We start from the raw sequence: 21727 nt of genomic DNA, 5'->3' as shown, positions 1-21727 counted from the left end.
GTTGTATGACATTGCGATGCGGTTGTAAGGGTGATTTTTTTTTATTTATTTTCTTTTTTTAGTCAATTAAAATTTCCTGTTCTTATTATGATCGCTAGACATAAATTTGATATGATGATCTTCCCCTTTTTTGTATAATATATGTATAATTAGGTGTCATATTTTTGACAGTGTTTTGGATGAATATATATATATATATATATACTTTATAAAATCTATATACAGTTGGAGTCAGAATTATTAGCCCGCCCTTTGAATTTTTTTTTCTTTTTCAAATATTTCCCAAATGATGTTTAACAGAAAAAGGAAATTTTACAGCATGTCTGATAATATTATTTCTTCAGGAAATTAGTTATTAAAACAATTATGTTTAGTAATGTGTATAAAAAAATCTCTCCGTTAAACAGAAATTGAGGACAAAAATAAACAGGGGGGCTAATAATTCAGGAGGGCTAATCATTCTGACTTCAACTATATATAAAAATATATCTGCCATACTGACAAAGATGTCATACATGCACAGTAAACAGGTGCTTCAGTGTTGACAATAGTTAGATAATGTCTGCAGTTTTTTTTTACCTACAGTGCATTATTAGTAAATATTCGCCTCATCCAGCAATATTTTTGTTTTCTGCTATAAATATCCAGTTACTAATACACTTTACATGGATAGTTCACCTAGTTGAGATTTTTTTCTTCTGTTGAACACAAAAGAAGATATTTAGAAAAATGTTGGAAACCTATAACCACTGACTTTCATAGTATTTGTTTCCTAAAATGGAAGTCAATTGTTACAGGTTTTTAGCTATCTAAAAATACCTTCTTTATTGTTCAGCAGAACATTTATAAGAATTTGACACGGGGAGTAAATAAGTGAGTAAATTTACATTTTTAAATGAACTACCCCTTTAAGATTCTCTGCATAATTGAACCGTCTCAATGAACCAAACTGAACCTTAGACTGACAAAGCTATTTAATCGATTAGTGATTGGTCCAAGAGCCTGCCATTACTCTGACAGAAAACAAACATGACTTTGCTGAAAGAGAAGATTATTCCAAGGTTAGTCTCCATTATTATTTATGGATTAATCTGTAATATTTTACTAAGGAGCACCTCTGGTCCTCAACACTACAGTGCAGGAAAATCTACAAGCATAACACTTGAAAACAAATTATTTGGAGCTTGTTCAAAACCAAAGCCACAAGTATAAACAACAACATTGCTTGTTAAAAGATAAAGGCAGTTGTTATGGTTTGAGATCTACAATTCAGAAACAAAGGTTGCAGGTTCAATGCCAAATTGAAATGACCCAGAAACTGGAGAATTACTGAGATTACAACGCAGCTCTGATGTGCCCTTAAGCAAGGTACTTCTCAGTCAAAGTGAAGCTCAGTTATCTAATTGCCACGCTATAACCGGTTCGTCCAGGGAGATGGGATCCATCGAGATTAGCCACTTTAAATGAAAAAAGTGCCTCATAAATAGTCAATAGCTTTAGATGCATTAAAATAATAAAAAAAATGTCAAACTTGCTTCTCATGTAGGCCTGAAATCAAGTGAAAGTTATCTTAGGCAAACAGAAGCATTTGGCAGGAATAATCTTGATGTGTATGTGTGTGTGTGTGTGTGTGTGTGTGTGTGTGTGTGTGTGTGTGTGTGTGTGTGTTTGTGTTCGTAAGCCATAGTATTGGATAGCATCTGTGTTAGTGTGCGCAAGCGTACTTGGACTTTCCTCTGATATTTCACCCGCCTCAGCACAGTCCCTCGGGCTCGTCTCCTTCCTGTGCAGTGTGAGACAGATTGCCCGGCTTTAGTGCATTGCATATCAATCTATATGTGCCGGAGGAGAGTCAGTGCTCCAAAGTCTCCCTAATAAGAGTTTTACATGTATACTAACAGTGCATTATCACATGCTGTGCTGAAATATCAATATTCCAACACACTCTTTTTGCATTCCAGGGGTCTCAACAAGCAGGGCTACAAATGTAGGCGTAAGTATCACAGTTTTCTTTAATTACTGTAGACACTCCCGTCTTTTTCTCAGCAAGAACACACAATATAGTGCAGTGCATGCTAGTTCACTGAACATCAGATTTCATTATAACATTTCACAAGTTTCAGCTTTCACATAAATCATTATCCTCTGGGAAATTAATATAATGGCCCCTTTTGAAGCCTGTTTTAATAAGAAGTTTTGTACTTTTGAATTAGTCATGATTTGGCCCCCATGGAATCTACTCGTGTAAATGTGTAAATATATATTTATTCAGTTTTTATATGAATTTCAGTAATATTATCAATAACATGCTAATGTTTAGATAATTTAGGTAAAAATACAGTTTGTATTTCTCTTTTAGTAGATATGTTATATCTCATAGTATCTCTTAGTCTCTTTTAGTAAATATCTTATATATGAGAGGCTTTGTTAACCCATCAAGTGGATTATTTTAATTTTATTTGTATTAGAAATTCCAATGCATTGAAAACCTTAATAAACATAAAAAGTTATAATTTTTTATATTGGGTATTACTTTTTAGTTAATATACTGTCGAAATCATTCAGCATAAATACACAGATTTTTTTTTCCTGTCTGGCTCTGGTCATGAGGAAATTTGCACACATAACACCTTGCTGCCTTTCTTTTCCAGAATGCAATGCAGCAATTCATAAGAAGTGTATTGATAAGATTATTGGGAGATGCACAGGAACGGCAACCAACAGTCGAGATACAATGGTAAGCATTAATGTCCTAAAACTCTAAAGCACTTCATCAGGGGTCATAAAAATGGGTCTGTAAACATATGAAAACAATTTTAATCTTACATTAATTACTATTAATACAATTTTAATTAAAGTTATTATGATGAATAATGTTAAGAAATGTTAATAATGATTTGATTTGTTTGTTTAAGGGAATAGTTCAATCATAAAAGAGGAATTGACACAATAAATCACTCATCCTCAAGTCATCCTAGGTTTATATGCAGACCCTCTCTAAAACAGTATTAAATATGGAATTTATAAAATAATATCCTGGCTTTTCCTATTTTTAATGGCAGTGATTGGTGCTCAAAAAGTGCTTTAATCTGTCTACCATTAAAGTAATCCACACAGCTTCAGTGATGTTTTTTTCTCGTAGGCATAATATCCATACTTAGAAGAAGCTGGTGATTTATAGATTATAAAGTTTTAAACATAAATTTATTTATTTCTGATGGACTGATGTGCAAGATTTAAAGACTCCTTTATCTGAATGTATTAAGGCCTATTGACATATATAACTTGAGGGTGACTAAATTATAAGATAATATTACGTTTTGGACAAAAATTTTAAAAATGTGACGTGTACAGTTGCAATCATAATTATTAACCCCCTGAATTATCAGCCCCCCTGTTTATTTTTTCCCCAATTTCTGTTTAACAGAGAAAAGATTTTTTTAACACATTTCTAAACATGATAACTCATTCCTAATAACTGATATATTTTATCTTTGCCATGATGACAGTAAATAATATTTGACTAGATATTTTTCAAGGCACTTTATACAGTTTAAAGTAACATTTGAAGGCTTAACTAGGTTAATTAGGTAACTAGGCAGGTTAGGGTCATTAGGCAAGTTATTGTATAATGATGAAAACAATTAAAAACGTTTATTCTAGCCAAAATAAAACAAATAAGACTTTCTCCTGAAGAAAAAATATTATTAGACATCCTATGAAAATTTCCTTGCTCTGTTAAGCATCATTTAGAAAATCCAGCTGTATGTATGTATGTATGTATGTATGTATGTATGTATGTATGTATGTATGTATGTATATATATATATATATATATATATATATATATATATATATATATATTTTTTTTTTTTTTTTTTTTTTTTTTTTTTAATACAAATTTTTAGGTCAGTTTATTAATTCTGAGTTTTATGTGCATTTTGCATGCTGTGCATATTTTTTTTGTTAATTATGGACTGTTTATTAGTTTGTTATTAGGTGTCTAAACTTAAGCTAAATTTACACATTTATTATTTATATTTAGACAACACAATAATAATGTTCAGCAAAAATAAACATTTTATGGAAAAACCATGAATTTCTATTAAAAAAATTACAATAATTTTGTTAATTTGAAAATTTCTATTAGAATTGAGTAAAATTTCTATTGTAAAAAAATATATGACTTCTTTATGGATGTGCACTGTAAATGTCTTAACAAATATAAAACATTTCAGTTTAATTAGTATGGTGTACGATGAGATTTGTGAGATGATCACAAATTAACAAGGACATTTTAAGTAAAGTTCACTTGGAGTTCCAAGGGTTCGATCCTCCTGTTTCCAATACCATTTGAGAGCAGAGCAAGGATCAGAGTCTGTCAGTAATCAATAGAAGGCCATGGCATATAAAGGGAAGCAGTCCTGTGGCCAAAATGCCTGTTTCAGCCTCACTGAATTCAAACACAGGCCATTTTTACTTGAACACTAGCAATGTTTTTCCCTGTCAGTGAACATTTCTGCGGTCATGGAGGCTACTGAGATCTTCTACAAGAAAGGCACCTTGAGGTGTTTTAGAGGTGCATCTTTCCCCAGAAGAATCTACATTAAATCTGGTGCTGATGGTCTCTTTATTCATCTGCAGTTCCAGAAGGAGCGCTTTAAGATCGACATGCCACATCGCTTCAAGACAAATAACTACATGAGCCCCACTTTCTGTGACCACTGTGGGAGTCTACTGTGGGGAATGGTTAAACAAGGCCTTAAATGTGAAGGTAGGAGAGATGTAGTTTTATTAATGCTCATCTTTCATCTGTTTTCCTTTTTTCTAATGTTTTTTCTCTTTTATAATGCATCTCACACTTTTGATTCAGATTGTGGCATGAATGTCCATCATAAATGCCAGACAAAGGTTGCCAACCTCTGCGGAATCAACCAGAAGCTCCTAGCCGAGGCCTTGAATCAAGTTAGCCTGGTACGCGGTTTAGGCAGTTGTCCTAGTGAAATAGTTAAAATTTTATAAATATAAAAGATTACATTGAGATGTATTTTCATTTGTAAAATGACGTTTGACTTATGTTCTGTGTAGTATTTATATGTAATAAAAAATGTTTGTTCTTCTCATTCATCGTTTAGAAATCTTCTACAAAGCGTCCAGATCCCACTCTGTCAGAAATTGGAATCTATCAAGCCATAGACAAAAATGTGCCAGCGGACCCTAGTGGTGAGTTAGCATTACTGCATTTTCCCTGCTGCACTATTGCTCACTTTAGCTTTGATACCTTTTATTTGATTAACTTTGGTTATATGAATAGTGCCACAGAAATAATGTTCATACAGTTATTTTACAGTTTTTTATTTATTTATATGCAAACTGTGATGCAAAATTTTGCCGCTTTTACATGACTGGTGTCATGTCATTTTAGCAGACTTATGATGTCTCTTTCTTTCAAATTCACTTCATGTGGGAACTGAATCTTAAGAAAACATTAAAATACAAAGAAGAGAATTGTGTAACAGGGGTCATTTTAATATTGAAATTCTGTTTAACATTTAGTTTTTATTCATGTTTAATTTATTTTTTTTTATTTTTATGTTTGTAATTTGTAGTAATTTTGTTTTTTTACATTTAATTTTTTATGGGTTAAAGATGAAAAGGGAGTTTTAGGTTTAAAACAATAATAGTATATTACAGCTTTAATTATTTTCATATAAAAGTATGTGTGCTGTTTATTTTTATCTGAGTTAAAAAATGACAACTATCATATATTTTACCATGATTTACTATAGAGACTAACTATAATGACATTCAGTATAAAAATGCTTAATGTTTTAGCCATATTAATAAGAAATAATAATTTGTTGAGATGGAATTTTTTTTTTAAGAAAAATACTAATTATTGTCATTTTAAATCTTATTATACTTTTCCATTATATTTAAAACCTCTAGGTTTGACATATTTTAATAAATGCTTGCCACAATTAGTGTTGTTGTTTCTTTTTTTAGCATAATTATATTTGTTAATTTGATTAACTATTGTACATGATTTCACCCATATTTAGATTTGATTTAATCTGATTTAAAAAAAATATATAATTTGAAACATTCATTCATTTCATTTAAAAGCTTTCTTTGTATATTAAATTACTTTTGTCAGTTTTGAATTTAGGACATCTCGTTGTCCCACATAAAATTCTATTTATATAAAATATATTAAGGCTTATTTCCATTTTAGCTATTTTATTGCCTTTATAGCTGTAAAATAAAGCAACTTTTAGTTTTCTGTATTTTGTCATTTTTATGTTTAATTTTTAAAATAATAATAATAATAGCGCTGTGTTCATATGTGTACAAATATTAGCGGAGGGCTCTCAGTATGGGAAATTCTGGGACATCACGCCAGCTGTCCCCGCCAGCACCATTGTCTCCACAGTTCGCGTCTCCTTGAACGACTTTGTGTTCCAGAAGGTGCTGGGCAAAGGCAGCTTTGGAAAGGTAAGAAACACAACGTTTACTTTTTCTCTGCATTGAAATATTATGAAGTCAGTCTTTTAGAAATGTCTGTGTCATGTTAGGTGATGCTCGCTGAACTCAAAGGAAAGGGGCAATATTTTGCCATAAAGGCCCTGAAGAAAGATGTGGTGCTGATGGATGATGATGTGGAGTGTACAATGGTGGAGAAACGAGTGTTAGCTTTAGCCTGGGAAAACCCTTTCCTCACACACCTCTATTGCACTTTTCAGTCAAAGGTGAGTGTTGATGTAAAATAAAATCATGTGCTGCCATTCTTAACTTTGATTCAGCGTTAATCAATAGTGACTTTTAGAACTGCATTAGACCTACAATATTGACTTGTCATGAAGGTTGGGTGTAATTAGATAATTACTTGACTTCAGAAAAAGTAACTTCTTTTCATTTTATTATGTTACTATTCATTCAGTCTTCATTTCAGTGGTCACCACAGCGAAATAAACCACCATTTAAATATTATTTTAAGTATATTTTTAGCATAAGTATAATATTATATAAGTATATATTTTAAGTAATTTAATTACAATCACGGCCGAAGCAGTGGCGCAGTAGGGTAGTGCTGTCGCCTCACAGCAAGAAGGTCACTGGGTCGCTGGTTCGAGCCTCGGCTCAGTTGGCGTTTCTGTGTGGAGTTTGCATGTTCTCCCTGCGTTCGCGTGGGTTTCCTCCGGGTGCTCCGGTTTCCCCCACAGTCCAAAGACATGCGGTACAGATGAATTGGGTAGGCTAAATTGTCCGTAGTGTATGAATGTGTGTGTGGATGTTTCCCAGTGATAGGTTGCGGCTGGAAGGGCATCCGCTGCGGAAAAATTTGCTGGATGAGTCGGGGGTTCATTCGGCTGTGGCTGCCCCGGATTAATAAAGGGACTAAGCCGACAAGAAAATGAATGAATTACAATCACTTATAATGTACTTGCCTTAAATACTGTAGTAATATACAATAGTTCTGTATAAATTAATTAAAAATTAAAATTAAAAATGCACATTTTTTGTGCCCAAACCTCAGAGAGTAAAATGTGATTTTGTAACATAATCATTTATATATTTTTAAATGCATATAATATCACTTCTTATGTGTTTTTACATTAATTAATATCACTGGAAATGTTTTCTAAAATGGATCACAGCTTCTACAAAAATATTAAGCATTACACTTGTTTTTAAAAATTGAGGATAATAAATGTTTGAGTATTTTGGACTTATTAAATCCAGCGTGCATAGGAGACTTAATAAAAATAACATTAAAAATCTATGATAATAGTAATAAAATATATAAACAATCTAATAAACACTAAACTTTTCACAGATCATTTCAATGTGGTCATGTCACTGGCCCATGAACATTTTCTTTTTGTTAATCATTTCATAACAGTAACAAGAGGCAATTCAATCATAACTTAATGTTAGAACAGCTATCATAACATTATTTATCAATATGTGGCTGTTTTTGAATTCTCGGAAGCCACAGAAATTAAATATGTAAAACAGGAAATACATTGGGACCATTGCTTTTTTTATGTTTCTCAAAGTGGTCTATACATGCAAGTATACAGTCGTCTGCATTTGAAATGTCCTAAAACTATTCAATAACAAATATTCTTGCTTTAAGACTATTTGAGTTTTGATGCACTTCAAATATTGATTACTGTATACAAACACATGCACACCAAATACAGAAGACTTTTTGTTTTGTTAGCAGAAATTATGTAGACATACTCGGAGATTAGGAATGTGGTCCTGCAAAGTAATCTCTGTTCCTGGCAATGACGTAAATCAACACTACAGCAAAGCATATTTGAAAACAAAGCCTTGTTTTTTTTACCACAATGTATGTTGAAGAACTCGTTTTCCCCTATTACATATGCTGGTGTTGTCGTGACATTTGAACAATACGTCATCCTTAAATGACACACAGTTGTGATCTGTTTGACAGCTTGAACATACAGTCTTGACAATATGCAAATCTATGTGATTGTACACGTTGGGACTTGGAACTATGTGAAGTTACTTTAACTTTTTAATTTAAAGGGTTAGTTCACCACAAAAAAAATATTATATCATTATTTATTCACCCTCATGTGGTTTTAAACCTTTGAGTTTCTTTCATTTGATGAACAAAGAAGACATTTTGAAGAATGCTGGTTGCCCGTTGACTTTATATAGTAGGAAAATAAAAAAAAACATGGAATATAAATAATAGGTGCCAGCAACCAGCATTTTTCAAAAAATTGTCTTTTGTGTTCAACTCAAATCGGTTTTGAATAAGTAAAGAGTGAGTGTGTGAAATATCCCTTTGAGAGACTCATTCAAATATCTGTGGAACATAATGTGCTTTTGAGTAATGTGCTGTAGTTTCCCCCACCAGTCAAACATAGTCATATTGCACCATCTCTAAAGGAATGTGTTTTTATCATCAACAGGAGCACTTGTTTTTTGTGATGGAGTATCTGAATGGAGGAGATCTGATGTTCCACATTCAGGATAAGGGCCGCTTTGATTTGTACAGAGCCACGTGAGTGACATACCTTCTAAATAAATAATCTCCAAATAGTTAATTCTTTACTCTAGCATACTTTCTTTAATTTAATTTTCTTTTTTAAGAAATGTTGGTTTTGCCACAGGTTTTATGCTGCTGAAATCATCTGTGGACTACAGTATCTGCACTCTAAAGGCATTGTATATCGGTAAGATGCTTGATGATTGTGATAGTTCACCTTTTACTCATTTTTCACTTGGACAAAACTTATTTGAGATTTTTTTTTTTGAAGAACACAAAATAAGATATTTTGAAGAATGATTGTTCCTGGTACCCATTTTTTCCCTACTGTGCAAGTCAATGGTTACCATCAACTGGCATTCTACAGAATATCTTATAAAGACTTAAAACAACATGATAGACTTTTTTTTGTGCACGAAACATAGCATGTTGTATTATACATGTTATATTGTATTATTTTGTTTTGTTTAAAAGATTATTATTATGTACTCTAGTTCCAAATGTTTTATTTAGTAGTTTGTATTTTAAGGGGATTTTTGAGCAATCAGTGATTTTGGAGCTCTAAAAAGAAGACATTTAACAGGTTTACTGGAAGTTAAATAATGTTCAATTTAATTTGTTATAGAGGTTTGAGTTTTAAAATATTTCTTGATGTTATTTCCCAAAGCATGCTTTACTGTAAAGCTATGACAATTGAAGGTAGAACAGGTAGATCTAAACTTACTGGACAGGTTCCAAAAGGATGTTGTTAGGGCAAAATACTAAACGTTTCCTTTAGTAGAAATTAGTTTCCCATTCTTTTTCAATATCATCATGCTATTGTGTTCAAATTGTGATGATGAATAACACATGTATTTTTTTTTTTTATCAAGACCATTTAACCTTTTTTCTTTTTTTTTTAAATATACATATACAGTGTAATTCTTTGTAAGTGAGGTTTATTAGAGGAAGAGAATTTTTCACAATATTTCTTTTAATATTATTTTCTGTAGAAAGTCTTATTTCTTTTAGATTGGCTGGGAAATATGTTTACAATTGTATTTTGAAGTTGCTACTGTAAATATTATCAGCTCCTTTAAGTTTTTTTCTTTTTACAGAACCACCGTTGTCAAACAAATTGCCTAATTAACCAAACTTGCTTAGTTAATCTAATTAACCTAGTTAAACATTTAAACTGCACTTTAAGCTCAATACTTGTATCTTGAGAAATAGCTAGCTATAAGAAATTTGTTATTAATACTAATTATATTTAAAAATGTGTTGAAGAAAATCTCTCTGTTAGGCAGCACTTGGGTAATATATAGTTGAAGTTAGAATTATTTACCCTCCTGTGAATTAGTTTTCTTTTAAAAAATATTTCACAAATGATGTTTAACAAAGTAAGAATTTGTCACAGTATTTCCTGTAATATTTTTTTGTGAAGTAAGTCTTATTTGTTTTATTTTTGCTCGAATAAAAGCAGTTTTTAATTTTTTAAACACCATTTTAGGTCAATATTATTAGCTTCCTAATGCAGTTTAGGGATAGTCTACAGAGCAAACAATCATTATACAATGATTTGCATAATTACCAAGGGTGTAACGATACGTGTATTTGTATTGAACCGTTCGGTACGAGACTTTTGGTTCAGTACGCATTACAAACGGAACGATTCGATTCAGACTAACATCTAAAAAGATAAAAGGGAATAAGTACAAAATATAATGTTTTTAGTGCAACAACGCTCAACATGCCATCCCAAATGACGTGGCAGACAACATGCTGCCTTCTCCGCTGTCATTTTAAACAGTAGACTATCGGTTTTAAACTCAGAATATCACTTTATTAAAGCATGCACTCATTAGCAATCTAGCTGGCTTCTGTGTCAGCCTGCTCGTGCTGGCTCCGCCCCTGGACTCTGATACAAAACAGCCAATCTCAATAACCTGTTCACATATCAACACACCCGTCCACCTCCAAACACTACTCCAGTCAGGCATTAGCTTGCAAAATGACAAGTAACGTTAATGTAATCCCAGACATCCCATGTCTCCCGGAAGTTTATTTCAGTCAGATAATTCCTGCTTTCATATGCACTAAAATGGCAGGTGACATATCAAGCAGATCTGTGCAGTCTGAAGAAAAGGTGGACACTCATCCTCCTGAAAATAATAAAAATACTTAAAAATAGATTAAAACTGAGTTCCACTTAAAAACTAAATTGTTCTTTTCTTTTTATTTGTTTAACTGCTACAAATTTACATTTATTTTTTTATAAGCTGCTTTTTGGTTTTGAGCATAAAGAATGATTTGTTTTATTTGATGCCAAGCAGAAACCCCAGAAGTATAGCTCTATCACAGTTTAAAGTAAAAGAGAAAAAAATCAAGATCATACTTTTATGATGTTTTCATACATAAAAATTTAAATCAGAGAAATCTTCTGGCTTTTTTCTTTTTTTTGCTGTATCGAAAACATACCGAACCGTGACACCACTGTCACCACTGTGATTTTTGTGAACCGTTACACCCCTACTAATTACCCTAACATAGTTAAACCTTTAAATGACACTTTAGACTGTATACTAGCATCTTGAAAAATATTTAGTAAAATATTATGTACTGTAGGATAAAATAATTCAGTTACTAGAAATTAGTTATTAAAACTATGTTTAGAAATGTGTTGAAAAAAATCTTTCCGATAAACAGAAATTGGGGAAAAAATATGCGTATAAATATACCTTTCTTAAGCAGCAAATAATCATATTAAACTCAATTCTGAAAGATATGTATACATAAAAATGGTATTCCATGTTAGTCTAACTAGAAATGATCATATTATTTGCATTTTTTTGTTCTTTTGTTGCTTTGATTACTTCTATTGTTCTCATTTGTAAGCTGCTTTGGAAGAAAAGTCTCCCAGCTGATTATATAATAATAAATGCAAGCAGTTTACCAAAAACAAACTCCTTCTCATACAAAACAACTGTAAAAAAAGGTTTAACCAAACCACAAGACAGAATGAATTACAGTATAACTCTCATACTGATGTCTTGTCTGTTTTCCAACCCAATCAGAGATTTAAAGCTGGACAATGTGATGCTGGACAAGGATGGACATATCAAGATAGCAGACTTTGGGATGTGCAAAGAAAACATGATTGGAGAAAACCGAGCCACCACCTTCTGTGGCACACCAGATTACATTGCTCCAGAGATCCTGCTGGGACAGAAGTACAGTTTCTCTGTGGACTGGTGGTCATTCGGTGTGCTGCTCTACGAAATGCTGATCGGACAGTCGCCGTTCCAGGGCGATGATGAAGATGAGCTGTTCGACTCCATCCGCATGGACGTCCCACACTATCCCCGCTGGATCACCAAAGAGGCCAAAGACCTGCTGGAGAAAGTGAGTCTGCTTTTTCCTCATGAATGCTGTCAGCTCTGAGGCTTTATTATGGAGTCACTGACTTGTGGTGGTCTGACAGCCTTTTGGGAAATTTAGGGTGTAAAAATTGAAATCTGTGGCTTTTACATTTGCAGTTATTTGAGCGCGATCCGACCCGGCGACTAGGTGTTGTGGGAAATATTCGTGGACATGCTTTCTTCAAGACAATCAACTGGCCAGCGCTGGAGAAACGAGAGGTGTCTCCTCCGTTCAAGCCAAAAGTGGTACGATTCTGATCTCATTTCAACAAACATTGAAACAGTGCGTGTCTGTTTATCTGTGTTTGTATGAACAGTAGAAGACTGTTTTAGAAAATTCAGTGAAACTTATTAGCCTTCTTTTCAAAATATTTGCCAAATGCTGTTTAATAAAGATATTTTTCACAGTATTAACAATTATATATTTATTCTGTAGAAAATCTTTTCAATTTTTATTATGTTGGAATGATTTATTCATTCATTCATTTTCTTGGCTTAGAAAGTACTTATCGGCTTAGTCCATTTATAAATCCAGGGTCGCCACAGCGGAATGAACCGCCAACTTATCTAGCACGTTTTTATGCAGCGGCAACCCATCTCTGGGAAAGAATAATTTATTCATTTATCCATTTTCTTTGCAGCGTAGTCCCTTTATTAATCAGGGGTCGTTTTAGCAGAATAAACCACCTACTTATCAAGCATATGTTTTACGCAGGAGATTTGTTGGAATATTAATAATATTAATAAATATAAATTAAAAAGTACTATGGTCAATCAATATTATTAGCCCTCCTAAAATTATTTAAATAAACCAACTTGCCTAGTTATTGTAATAAACCCAGTTAAGTCTTTTAGTGAACATTAAGCTGAATACTTGTAGCTATTAGAACATATTTATTAAAACTAGTATGTTTAAAAATGTGTTAAAATATTTTCTCCATTAAACAGCACTTTGTTTTTCAACAGATCTTTACATATAATTGTTTTATTAATTAATTTTTAATAGCTCTGTCTTTGCCTTAATAACATATATAATATATACATAATATACATATAACATGCATATAGTACATAATATTTTACTATGACTATTTTAAAGGCTTAACTAGGCTAATTAGTACTATTAATTAGGCAAGCCATTCTGCCGTTGTACAAAAGTGATTTGTTCTGTAGCCAATGGGAAAAAATATTCTTAAAGGTCCCAAGAAATTAAAATAAATTTTTTCAGATGTTAGTATCAGTATTGTTAGTTTTTAAGAAATCTGGAATCTAGTGTGCTCCAAAACAGTGACAGAATTCACATTTATAAGATAAAAAACTGATATAAACATGTAAAGCTTGTAGATTAAATGGACCAATTGTTTTATTCACATCACCTTTAGTTTCTCATCAAATTGTGGCCAATCAAATACTCTCTAGTATCTGACATGCCCCACCCCCTTTAAGATGCTTTTCATTTGCTTTTCATTTGATCTGCTTGAGCTCAACCACTCTTAATGGCAGAGCGCTGATAAAACAAAACGCTATTGGTTGTTTCTTAAAAAGGAGAGGAGCAATTTCAATTTCAGTTGAAATTACGTCAAACATTAAATAAAAATGCACATTTCAAATCACTTTACTGGACCTTCAAGTAGGCTAATACTATTATAATATGACCCTTAAGAATAGTTAAAAAATTAAACTGCTATTATTCCAGCTAACCTAAAACAAATAAGACTTTTTCCAGAATATAAAGTACTATAGGAAATACTGTGAAAAAAATGTCTAGGTCTATTAAACATATTTGGAAAATTAAAAAAAAAATTTACAAATAATTTTGGCTTCAACTGTATTTATACTTAATTATATAATTAAACCATATTTAAAGGCTGCCTAACCAACTGTCTGAAATAAAATAAATTTGTTGGAATTTATAATGTATATTATAAATTTATGTTTTATAATATTGTTAGTCAAATAGAAATATAAAAAGCTCAAAATGACAAAAATAAGACTTAAAAAATATAAACGCAAAGCTCTTTCATAATCTAAAGATACATGGAGAAAGAATAAGGAATTTTGTTTTTCAGCAGACTGTCAAATGACTGTGTCAGTATTGGATCTTGTTACATGTCGTCTACTCAGTCAAACTGCCTATTCAGGACAAATACGGTTATTTCAATACTTCCACATAATTCCACTACATAATTATTTAAATGTAACATGTCTACATTAAACTTTATATAAAAAAGACCAGTAGAAAGCAATTATCAGTTAAATCATCTTTTGAGTAAATTGATTATTTGTTTTTATTTTAGAACCTACCAACAACCTTAAATGTTCAAATACTTTACAAATTTACACACAATACTTCATCTACATTCACGTCTTTATGATTGAATCTGATTCCTTGCATCATGCAATAATAATGTAATAAGACAAAGCAGTTTATTTGACAGCTTATTTCACATGATACACTCTAAAAGGAAATGCAATAGTAAAACATCTTGTCATAAATGTTTAACTAGTGTAGTAAAATTTGTAAAAAGTTAATGATAAACTAATAACATAAGCCTTATCTGTGTTCTTATGATGACATTACAGTTTTAACAGCGAGTTTCTTTTAACAGGGTCATATGATGTCATAAGGAATCAAATTTACCTTAATCTGATGAGATAAGAGTAAGCTTTACAATGGAAAAAGTGTTTCAGAAATTGCTGAACAGTTTATTCAAGTTTAAGACATTATTCACGTCACACCATACGTGATCACATTTTTAATAAACATGAGCAACCTATTTGATATTCTGACATTTTACCATCCCATGTTGTTTTATTTTTTTATTCATACTATCATTGTCAAACTATTCATACTAATATTGCTAAACTACAGAAGAGCTAATAATAATTTGGGGAAATGTGGAGAAATTTGATTAAAAAAAATTGTTCTCTTTTCTTTTCAGGCTGTGTGAAGCACTTACTGCTCTGCATTTTTTTTTTTTTTGAAAGTTTATGAAAAAATAACTGAAACTTATAAATCTTATGAAACAATATCTAAATCAGAAAGCAATTTTGTAAGCCTGTAACAAAAGTTAAACCACATGATTTTATTAATAATAATTACATAAATTTAGCAACCATGCTTTAAAGGTGGAGCATGTAAGTTTGACACCCAGTAGTTAAACTAGGTATTGCACTCCTGGTTCAAAACAAACACAAGCACAGGGTGCCAGATTGAGGACAGCAGATGGTTCACCTCAAATCTTGAAAATAATAAGCAGTTTGAAATGTGACTCAAAACCAACTCATATCAGTGATTCGGCATTTACATTTAATAATGTTAATAAGGTTTAATGTGTATTATTTAGATAATAAACCTTACCATTTCCTGAGTGAGTGCATATTTTGCTTCTGAAAGGCTGTATTTAAATTTCTGTTTTTTGTCTGGTGCAAACAGCGTAATTGCTCATTACTGCAAATCTCGTCACGTAGCGTGTTGTTAGGACACAGAGGTTACAGTGTAACCTGCTCACCTAATGTTTACGCTCATATTATTTATATTATTTGCTAATTAATAACTGCCTCATGCGGAATTCTGAATCTGTGTCTTATTTTGGAGTCTGCTACTATTTAACGGAGGGCGCATTTTGGTTTTCCAACAAGGCAACCTGGGGAGCCGAATTATAATTGGCTAAACTGACAGTGAGCGGGTTAAAAGGAGCAAAACAAAGACAGACGTTCCGGCACACATTTTTAAAGCAAAAAACTGACTTCTGCATTGTTTTTCAGATAAACTAGAATGTTCACTTGGCATGTTTACATACAGCACCTTTCATTCATTTAATGCCATTTATATTGTTAAAAAGATTATTTTAAATAAGTTTTTATTGAAGACAGATTCAGAAAGAAAAGGATTCTGTTTTACATATTTTGTTTCAATATAACATAGGAAAAGAAAAAAAAGTAAAAGCAATATGATAATCATTATAATAAATAAAAACCCACCCACATAACAAAGAACTTGTTTACAAAGACCTGTTTGAACAACAGAGTATGATGACAAAGCATATTAAAATATTACAGAAATGATGCATTATTCATTATTCCACAAGGCTTCTTAAGGAAACAGATTAAAGGATGGCAATTTTTTTCAAATTGTTTGAGTTTTCTTTTTAGATAGTACCTAATTTGCACCAAATGTAACATAGAGATCATTTTTTAAGTCAAAGTTTAAATGTAGGGGACTCCTAAAAACTTTGGATTAATTAAAGAACCAAAAAAAAAAGTCCTGGTTCTCACAAAAATATTAAGCAGCACAATATTGAAAGTTTTATCACAATAATGAATGAATGAATTCTGAAAAATCATGGAGAACTAAAATAATCACTTTTGTCCTCACAGAAATGATTTTTACATTAAAATATATATATTTAAAAGCTTTGATAATATTTCACAATATTCAGTTTTTTTTTACTATATTTCCTGTATTTTTACTGAATAAAAGTCAGCCTTGGTGAATATAAAAGACTTCTTTTTAAAAAAAAATCTTGCTGACCTCAAGGGTGTTTTTTGTCCAGCCAAAATGCTATTTGAGGGTTCTTTGTCACATTTATTTAATCTACTTTTGCAATGCAGAACACTGTGATCTTGTGATCCAGTCCACATCACACCATGCAGAAAATAAAGCGTAACTCCTTAGAAGTGTCTTCTGGAATGTTTTCTGACATTTATCTCTCTCCTCTTTCAGAAATCCTCCAGCGACTGCAGTAACTTTGACCGTGAGTTCCTCAGCGAGAAGCCCCGTCTCTCTCAGAGCGACAAGAACCTGATAGACTCCATGGACCAGACTGCCTTTGCTGGCTTTTCATTCATAAACCCCAAAATGGAGAGCCTAATAGACAAATGAGGCTGCAGGAGCCAGGAGTTCAACCAGTGTTACACTTGTCAAACTTTCTGGAAGATCCACATAGATAGTGCTGTATTTATGTCTTCTTTAATCAGCTGATCAAAACTTCAATCAGAAGGACTTTATTTGATGATGTACTATTGTTATTGTAAAAACCCTAATTGAGATACATGTATGTAGAAGTTCATTTGACTTTTAAATTCCCTTGCTATCAGAAGCATTACATGCACATGGTTAAAGAGACGGTTAAACCAAAAGCAAACCCCCCCCCCCTCCAGTTTTTCTAAATCGAGTTTCATTTCTCCCCTGAAATCTAAACCGGTGTTCTGTCGATTTGTTCTACTTTGTCAGATTGTCCTACCTCCCGTTCCAAAAGTAGGCAGCACATTTTGATGACAGAATAGGGTACTTATCAGATTTTGCTACCATGTAACTTCTTATGTGGAGTAGTGTGATATGAAGCTGTAATATCACCCTAACCTACCTAATCCCTAACCCAACCTCAGAACTATTAAAATACCATTTTGGTTGCAGAATCTAATAGACCAATTACCAACCTACGTCACACATGACATCGCACGGGTCCACGGTGCAAAAAGAGACAGGCTGCAATAGTAAAGATATCATGTTGTGCAGTAGGATGCCAATTTCGAAAGTGCAAAAATAGAAAACGCAACTTTTACTATACACCACACTGCTTTACTGCCAACTGCAGACGTCTTTGGCTAAAAGGGAGCTGAATGAAGTGACAAACTAATTAGAAATGCTGGACTCTGCAGTTCTCATGTTATATCAGGTAAGTCATACACATTACTCGTTTCCATTCATTCATTCATTCATTTTCTTGTCCGCTTAGTCCCTTTATTAATCTGGGGTTGCCACAGCGGAATGAACCGCCAACTTATCCTGCACGTTTTTATGCAGCGGATGCCTTTCCAGCCGCAACCCATCTCTGGGAAACATACACACACATTCACACACTACGGACAATTTAGCCTACCCAATTCACCTGTACCGCATGTCTTTGGACTGTGGGGGAAACCGGAGCACCCGGAGGAAACCCACGCGAAGGCAGGGAGAACATGCAAACTCCACATAGAAACGCCAACTGAGCCAAGGTTCGAAGCAGTGACCCAGCGACCTTTTTTGCTGTGAGGCGACAGCACTACCCTACTGCGCCACTGCCTCGCCATTACTCGTTTTTAATTGCAGAATTGATTTCGGCAAAAACAGTTAAACATGGTTAATTAAACTGCGGACACTGAATGCAAAGAATGAACTGTGAAAGTGTAAGTTGCTAAGGGGAACTTGGTTTTATATTCACACATTCATTCAGTGACAGCTTGTGACACACTCCCTATATTGTTTACCACGGCACTTTGAATATTGGGTCCGAAATAACCTGCAAGTGTGACTTGAAAACAACATTAGCACTGTTAATTTGACTGTGAACAATGTTGTACTTTGATAGTCATTGGCTGATAATATTATTTTACTATTTAGAGTTTGCAAATAATACTTTTATAAAATTATATTATTAAGGACAAAAGTCTGAATGTATGAATATAAAACCAACTTTACCTCTATGTGTAGGTTCACATACCCTGGCTTACAGGTGCAGTTCGCTGTCAGAATCCAGTTGTTTTGCTTGCTGGTGATTATTACTCAGACCTTGTATAACGTTAACTCAGTCTTCTTTCATTGTCTTTGGCTAAGCAGAATCACGGTTTTTAGCACTACATAGTGTTGAATCTGGTCATCATGGAGCATTATTTCTTGCACATGACCACACAGAACAACATTGTTAGCATCCAAAGACTTGTAGACCTTAAACTTCTCTCTTGTAAAATCACTTGGAGCTTCAGTGAGATTGTATATTTGGGGCTGGATGCTCGGCCATTTCGTCTTATGCAATATTTATTGGGAGAGTGCAAATGGACCTGTCTGATGAACGCCGCTCACTTTAACGTTAATTTTAACGAATCACTGTGCTTGTCACTGGGTGACGAGCTGTTATAATACGCTGAAAGCATTATGTAAATAACATATATAATGTGTAATCAATATCTTATTTCTAAGTCAACAACAAACTCTGTACTGTATCGGATGTCATTCCCTCGCTGTAAATGCTCCCGGTTTCTTTCTTTCTGCGCACGCATCCTGAATGTTTACAAACATGGTAATTGGTCTATAGGTAGGATAAAATGTCAGGACACCGGCAGCTTTTGACTTTTTTTTACTATGTAAGTAAATGGCTACAGGTTACCAGCACTCTTTAAAATGACTTATTTTGTGTTCAACAGAACAAAGAAATTCATAAATAATCAGTAAATTTTCATTTCTGCGTGAACTATCCCTTTAAATTGATTAAAAAGGGACTCCTATAAGTAAGGGACTGTATACTGTACAATATGCTGGGGCTTTGCAATTTGATTAAATAGTGGCCTTTTTGCACTGTCCTTTTACAATATTTCATTGTTTATTTTGAAATCTCATACTAAGGTTCATTTGTGGGATGACCTGGCATTTATTTATCTACCCTTTAATCGTTTATCTACCCTCTACCCCTTAAAATCTAAGATGCTGATTTTGCATGAGCTCTGCTGAGCGTGCACACAATAGTGTTTTTATTCCCACTATATAATAATGGAAATCTCATGTAGGTGAACGTAAAACCTCTGCAATATGGAATCTTGTAAATACAAAAGTCTTAGTTCCTACATAGGGTCACTTTTATGGTACTGTAATGTGTAGTATATGGGAACAGTATATTGGTGGGGGGAGGATATATACGTCTCCTGAGGGTATAAATATATGTACTTATTTAATGTTGGTATTTTAATAAAGTGTGATACTGTATATAACAATATATGTATATTGCTCTGAACTGTTTCGGTTGTAATAGGAGGTAATAATGCTCTTTTGTACTGGATTTACTCCTCAGAATTCGACACCATTAAAGGTTTCTTTAACTTTCATTTTAACTCTGCTTTACTGTTGTGTTGTGTTTGTCACAACTTCACTCATTGTTTTACTGTAGTAAATGGGTTCTTCATAAAAGCATTCATAGCGCTTCACTTTTTTCACTTTTTTTTGTTACAGCCTTATTCCAAAACGGATTCAATTCATTTATTACCTCAAAATTCTACACATGAAACCCCATTATGACAATGTGAAAAAAGAGTTTTTTTAAATTGTTGGAAATTGATGTAAAATAAAAAAGATGTAAAATTACATGCACGTAAGTATTCACAGCCTTTGCTCAATACTTTGTTGATGCACCTTTAGCAGCAATTACAGCCTCAAGTCTTTTTGAATATGATGCCACAAGCTTGGCACTCCTGTCTTTGGGAATTTTTGCCCATTCCTTATTGCAGTACCTCTCAAGCTCTGTCAGGTTGGATGAGAAGCGACGGTGTACAGCTATTTTCAGATCTCTCCAGAAATGTTCAATAGGATTTAGGTCTGGGGTTTGGCTGGGCTACTCAAGGACATTCACAGAGTTGTTGTGAAGCCACTCCATTGATATGTTAGCGGTGTGCTTTGGGTCATTGTCCTGGTTCAAGATGAACTGTCGCCCCAGTCTGAGGTCAAGAGCACTATGAAGCAGGTTTTCATTCAGAATGTCTCTGTACATTGCTGCATTCCTCTTTCCCTCTATCCTGACTTATCTTCCAGTTTCTGCTGCTGAAAATCATCCCCACAGCATGATGCTGCCACCACCATGCTTCACTGTAGGGATGGTATTAGCCTGGTGATGAGTGGTGTCTGGTTTTCTCTAACTGTAACGCCTGGCATTCACTCCAAAGAGTTTAATTTTATTTAATTTATAATAGTTTAATTTACCACAGGTGAACTCCAATTAAGCTGATGAAACATCTCAAGAATGTTCAGTGGAAACAGAATGTACCTGAGCTTAATTTAGAGCTTCACACCAAAGGCTGTGAATACTGATGTACATGTGATTTTTTTTTCAGGTTTTTATTTGTAATAAATTTGCAACAATTTTAAAAATCTTTTTTTCACATTGTCATTATGGGGTTTTGTGCGTAGAATTTTGAGGAAATAAATGCCTTTAATCCATTTTAAAATAAGGCTGTAACAAAAAATGTGGAAAAAGTGAAGTGCTATGAATACTTTCCGGATGCACTGTATGCACACTGACTATTAATTTTATGTAAGGCAGCCCAGAGAGTCTTGCCATTACAAAATTGTCACATTTAAGATTTCACTTCTTTAACAATTAGCGATCTTCTTGTTGATATAAAATATTAAGTGGGTCTCAGACCAGACAAGAAGCACTGCATTAAATAACATTTCTGCCGAAATGTCTTTAAAATAAGACAGTTTATTTTAGCCCAGTATTTTCAATGGAATTTCTGTGGTAGCCTGTTGCAACTGAGGGTGCTAGTGGTT

General features: G+C 33.1%; 1 protein-coding gene across 1 annotated transcript in view; it reads left to right on the top strand.

Annotated features, from left to right (window-relative positions):
- prkcdb (protein kinase C, delta b) overlaps nt 1-20295 on the top strand; it is a 39407-nt gene extending 19112 nt beyond the window's left edge. The window contains exons 5-16 of the mRNA NM_001365237.1: nt 1962-1993; nt 2652-2737; nt 4645-4774; nt 4874-4974; nt 5136-5223; nt 6362-6495; nt 6576-6749; nt 8952-9043; nt 9153-9215; nt 12082-12409; nt 12544-12672; nt 17153-20295. Of these exons, the coding sequence (NP_001352166.1) occupies nt 1962-1993; nt 2652-2737; nt 4645-4774; nt 4874-4974; nt 5136-5223; nt 6362-6495; nt 6576-6749; nt 8952-9043; nt 9153-9215; nt 12082-12409; nt 12544-12672; nt 17153-17311 (1516 nt within the window). The 3' untranslated portion in view covers nt 17312-20295. The remainder of the gene's footprint in view (nt 1-1961; nt 1994-2651; nt 2738-4644; nt 4775-4873; nt 4975-5135; nt 5224-6361; nt 6496-6575; nt 6750-8951; nt 9044-9152; nt 9216-12081; nt 12410-12543; nt 12673-17152) is intronic.
- Nucleotides 20296-21727: the final 1432 nt, after the last annotated feature.

This window comes from Danio rerio, chromosome 11, assembly GCF_049306965.1.
Source record: "Danio rerio strain Tuebingen ecotype United States chromosome 11, GRCz12tu, whole genome shotgun sequence".
Lineage (NCBI taxonomy): Eukaryota > Metazoa > Chordata > Actinopteri > Cypriniformes > Danionidae > Danio > Danio rerio.
The sequence above is the reverse complement of the archived record's forward strand: the minus strand, read 5'-3'. Positions and strand labels throughout refer to the sequence as shown.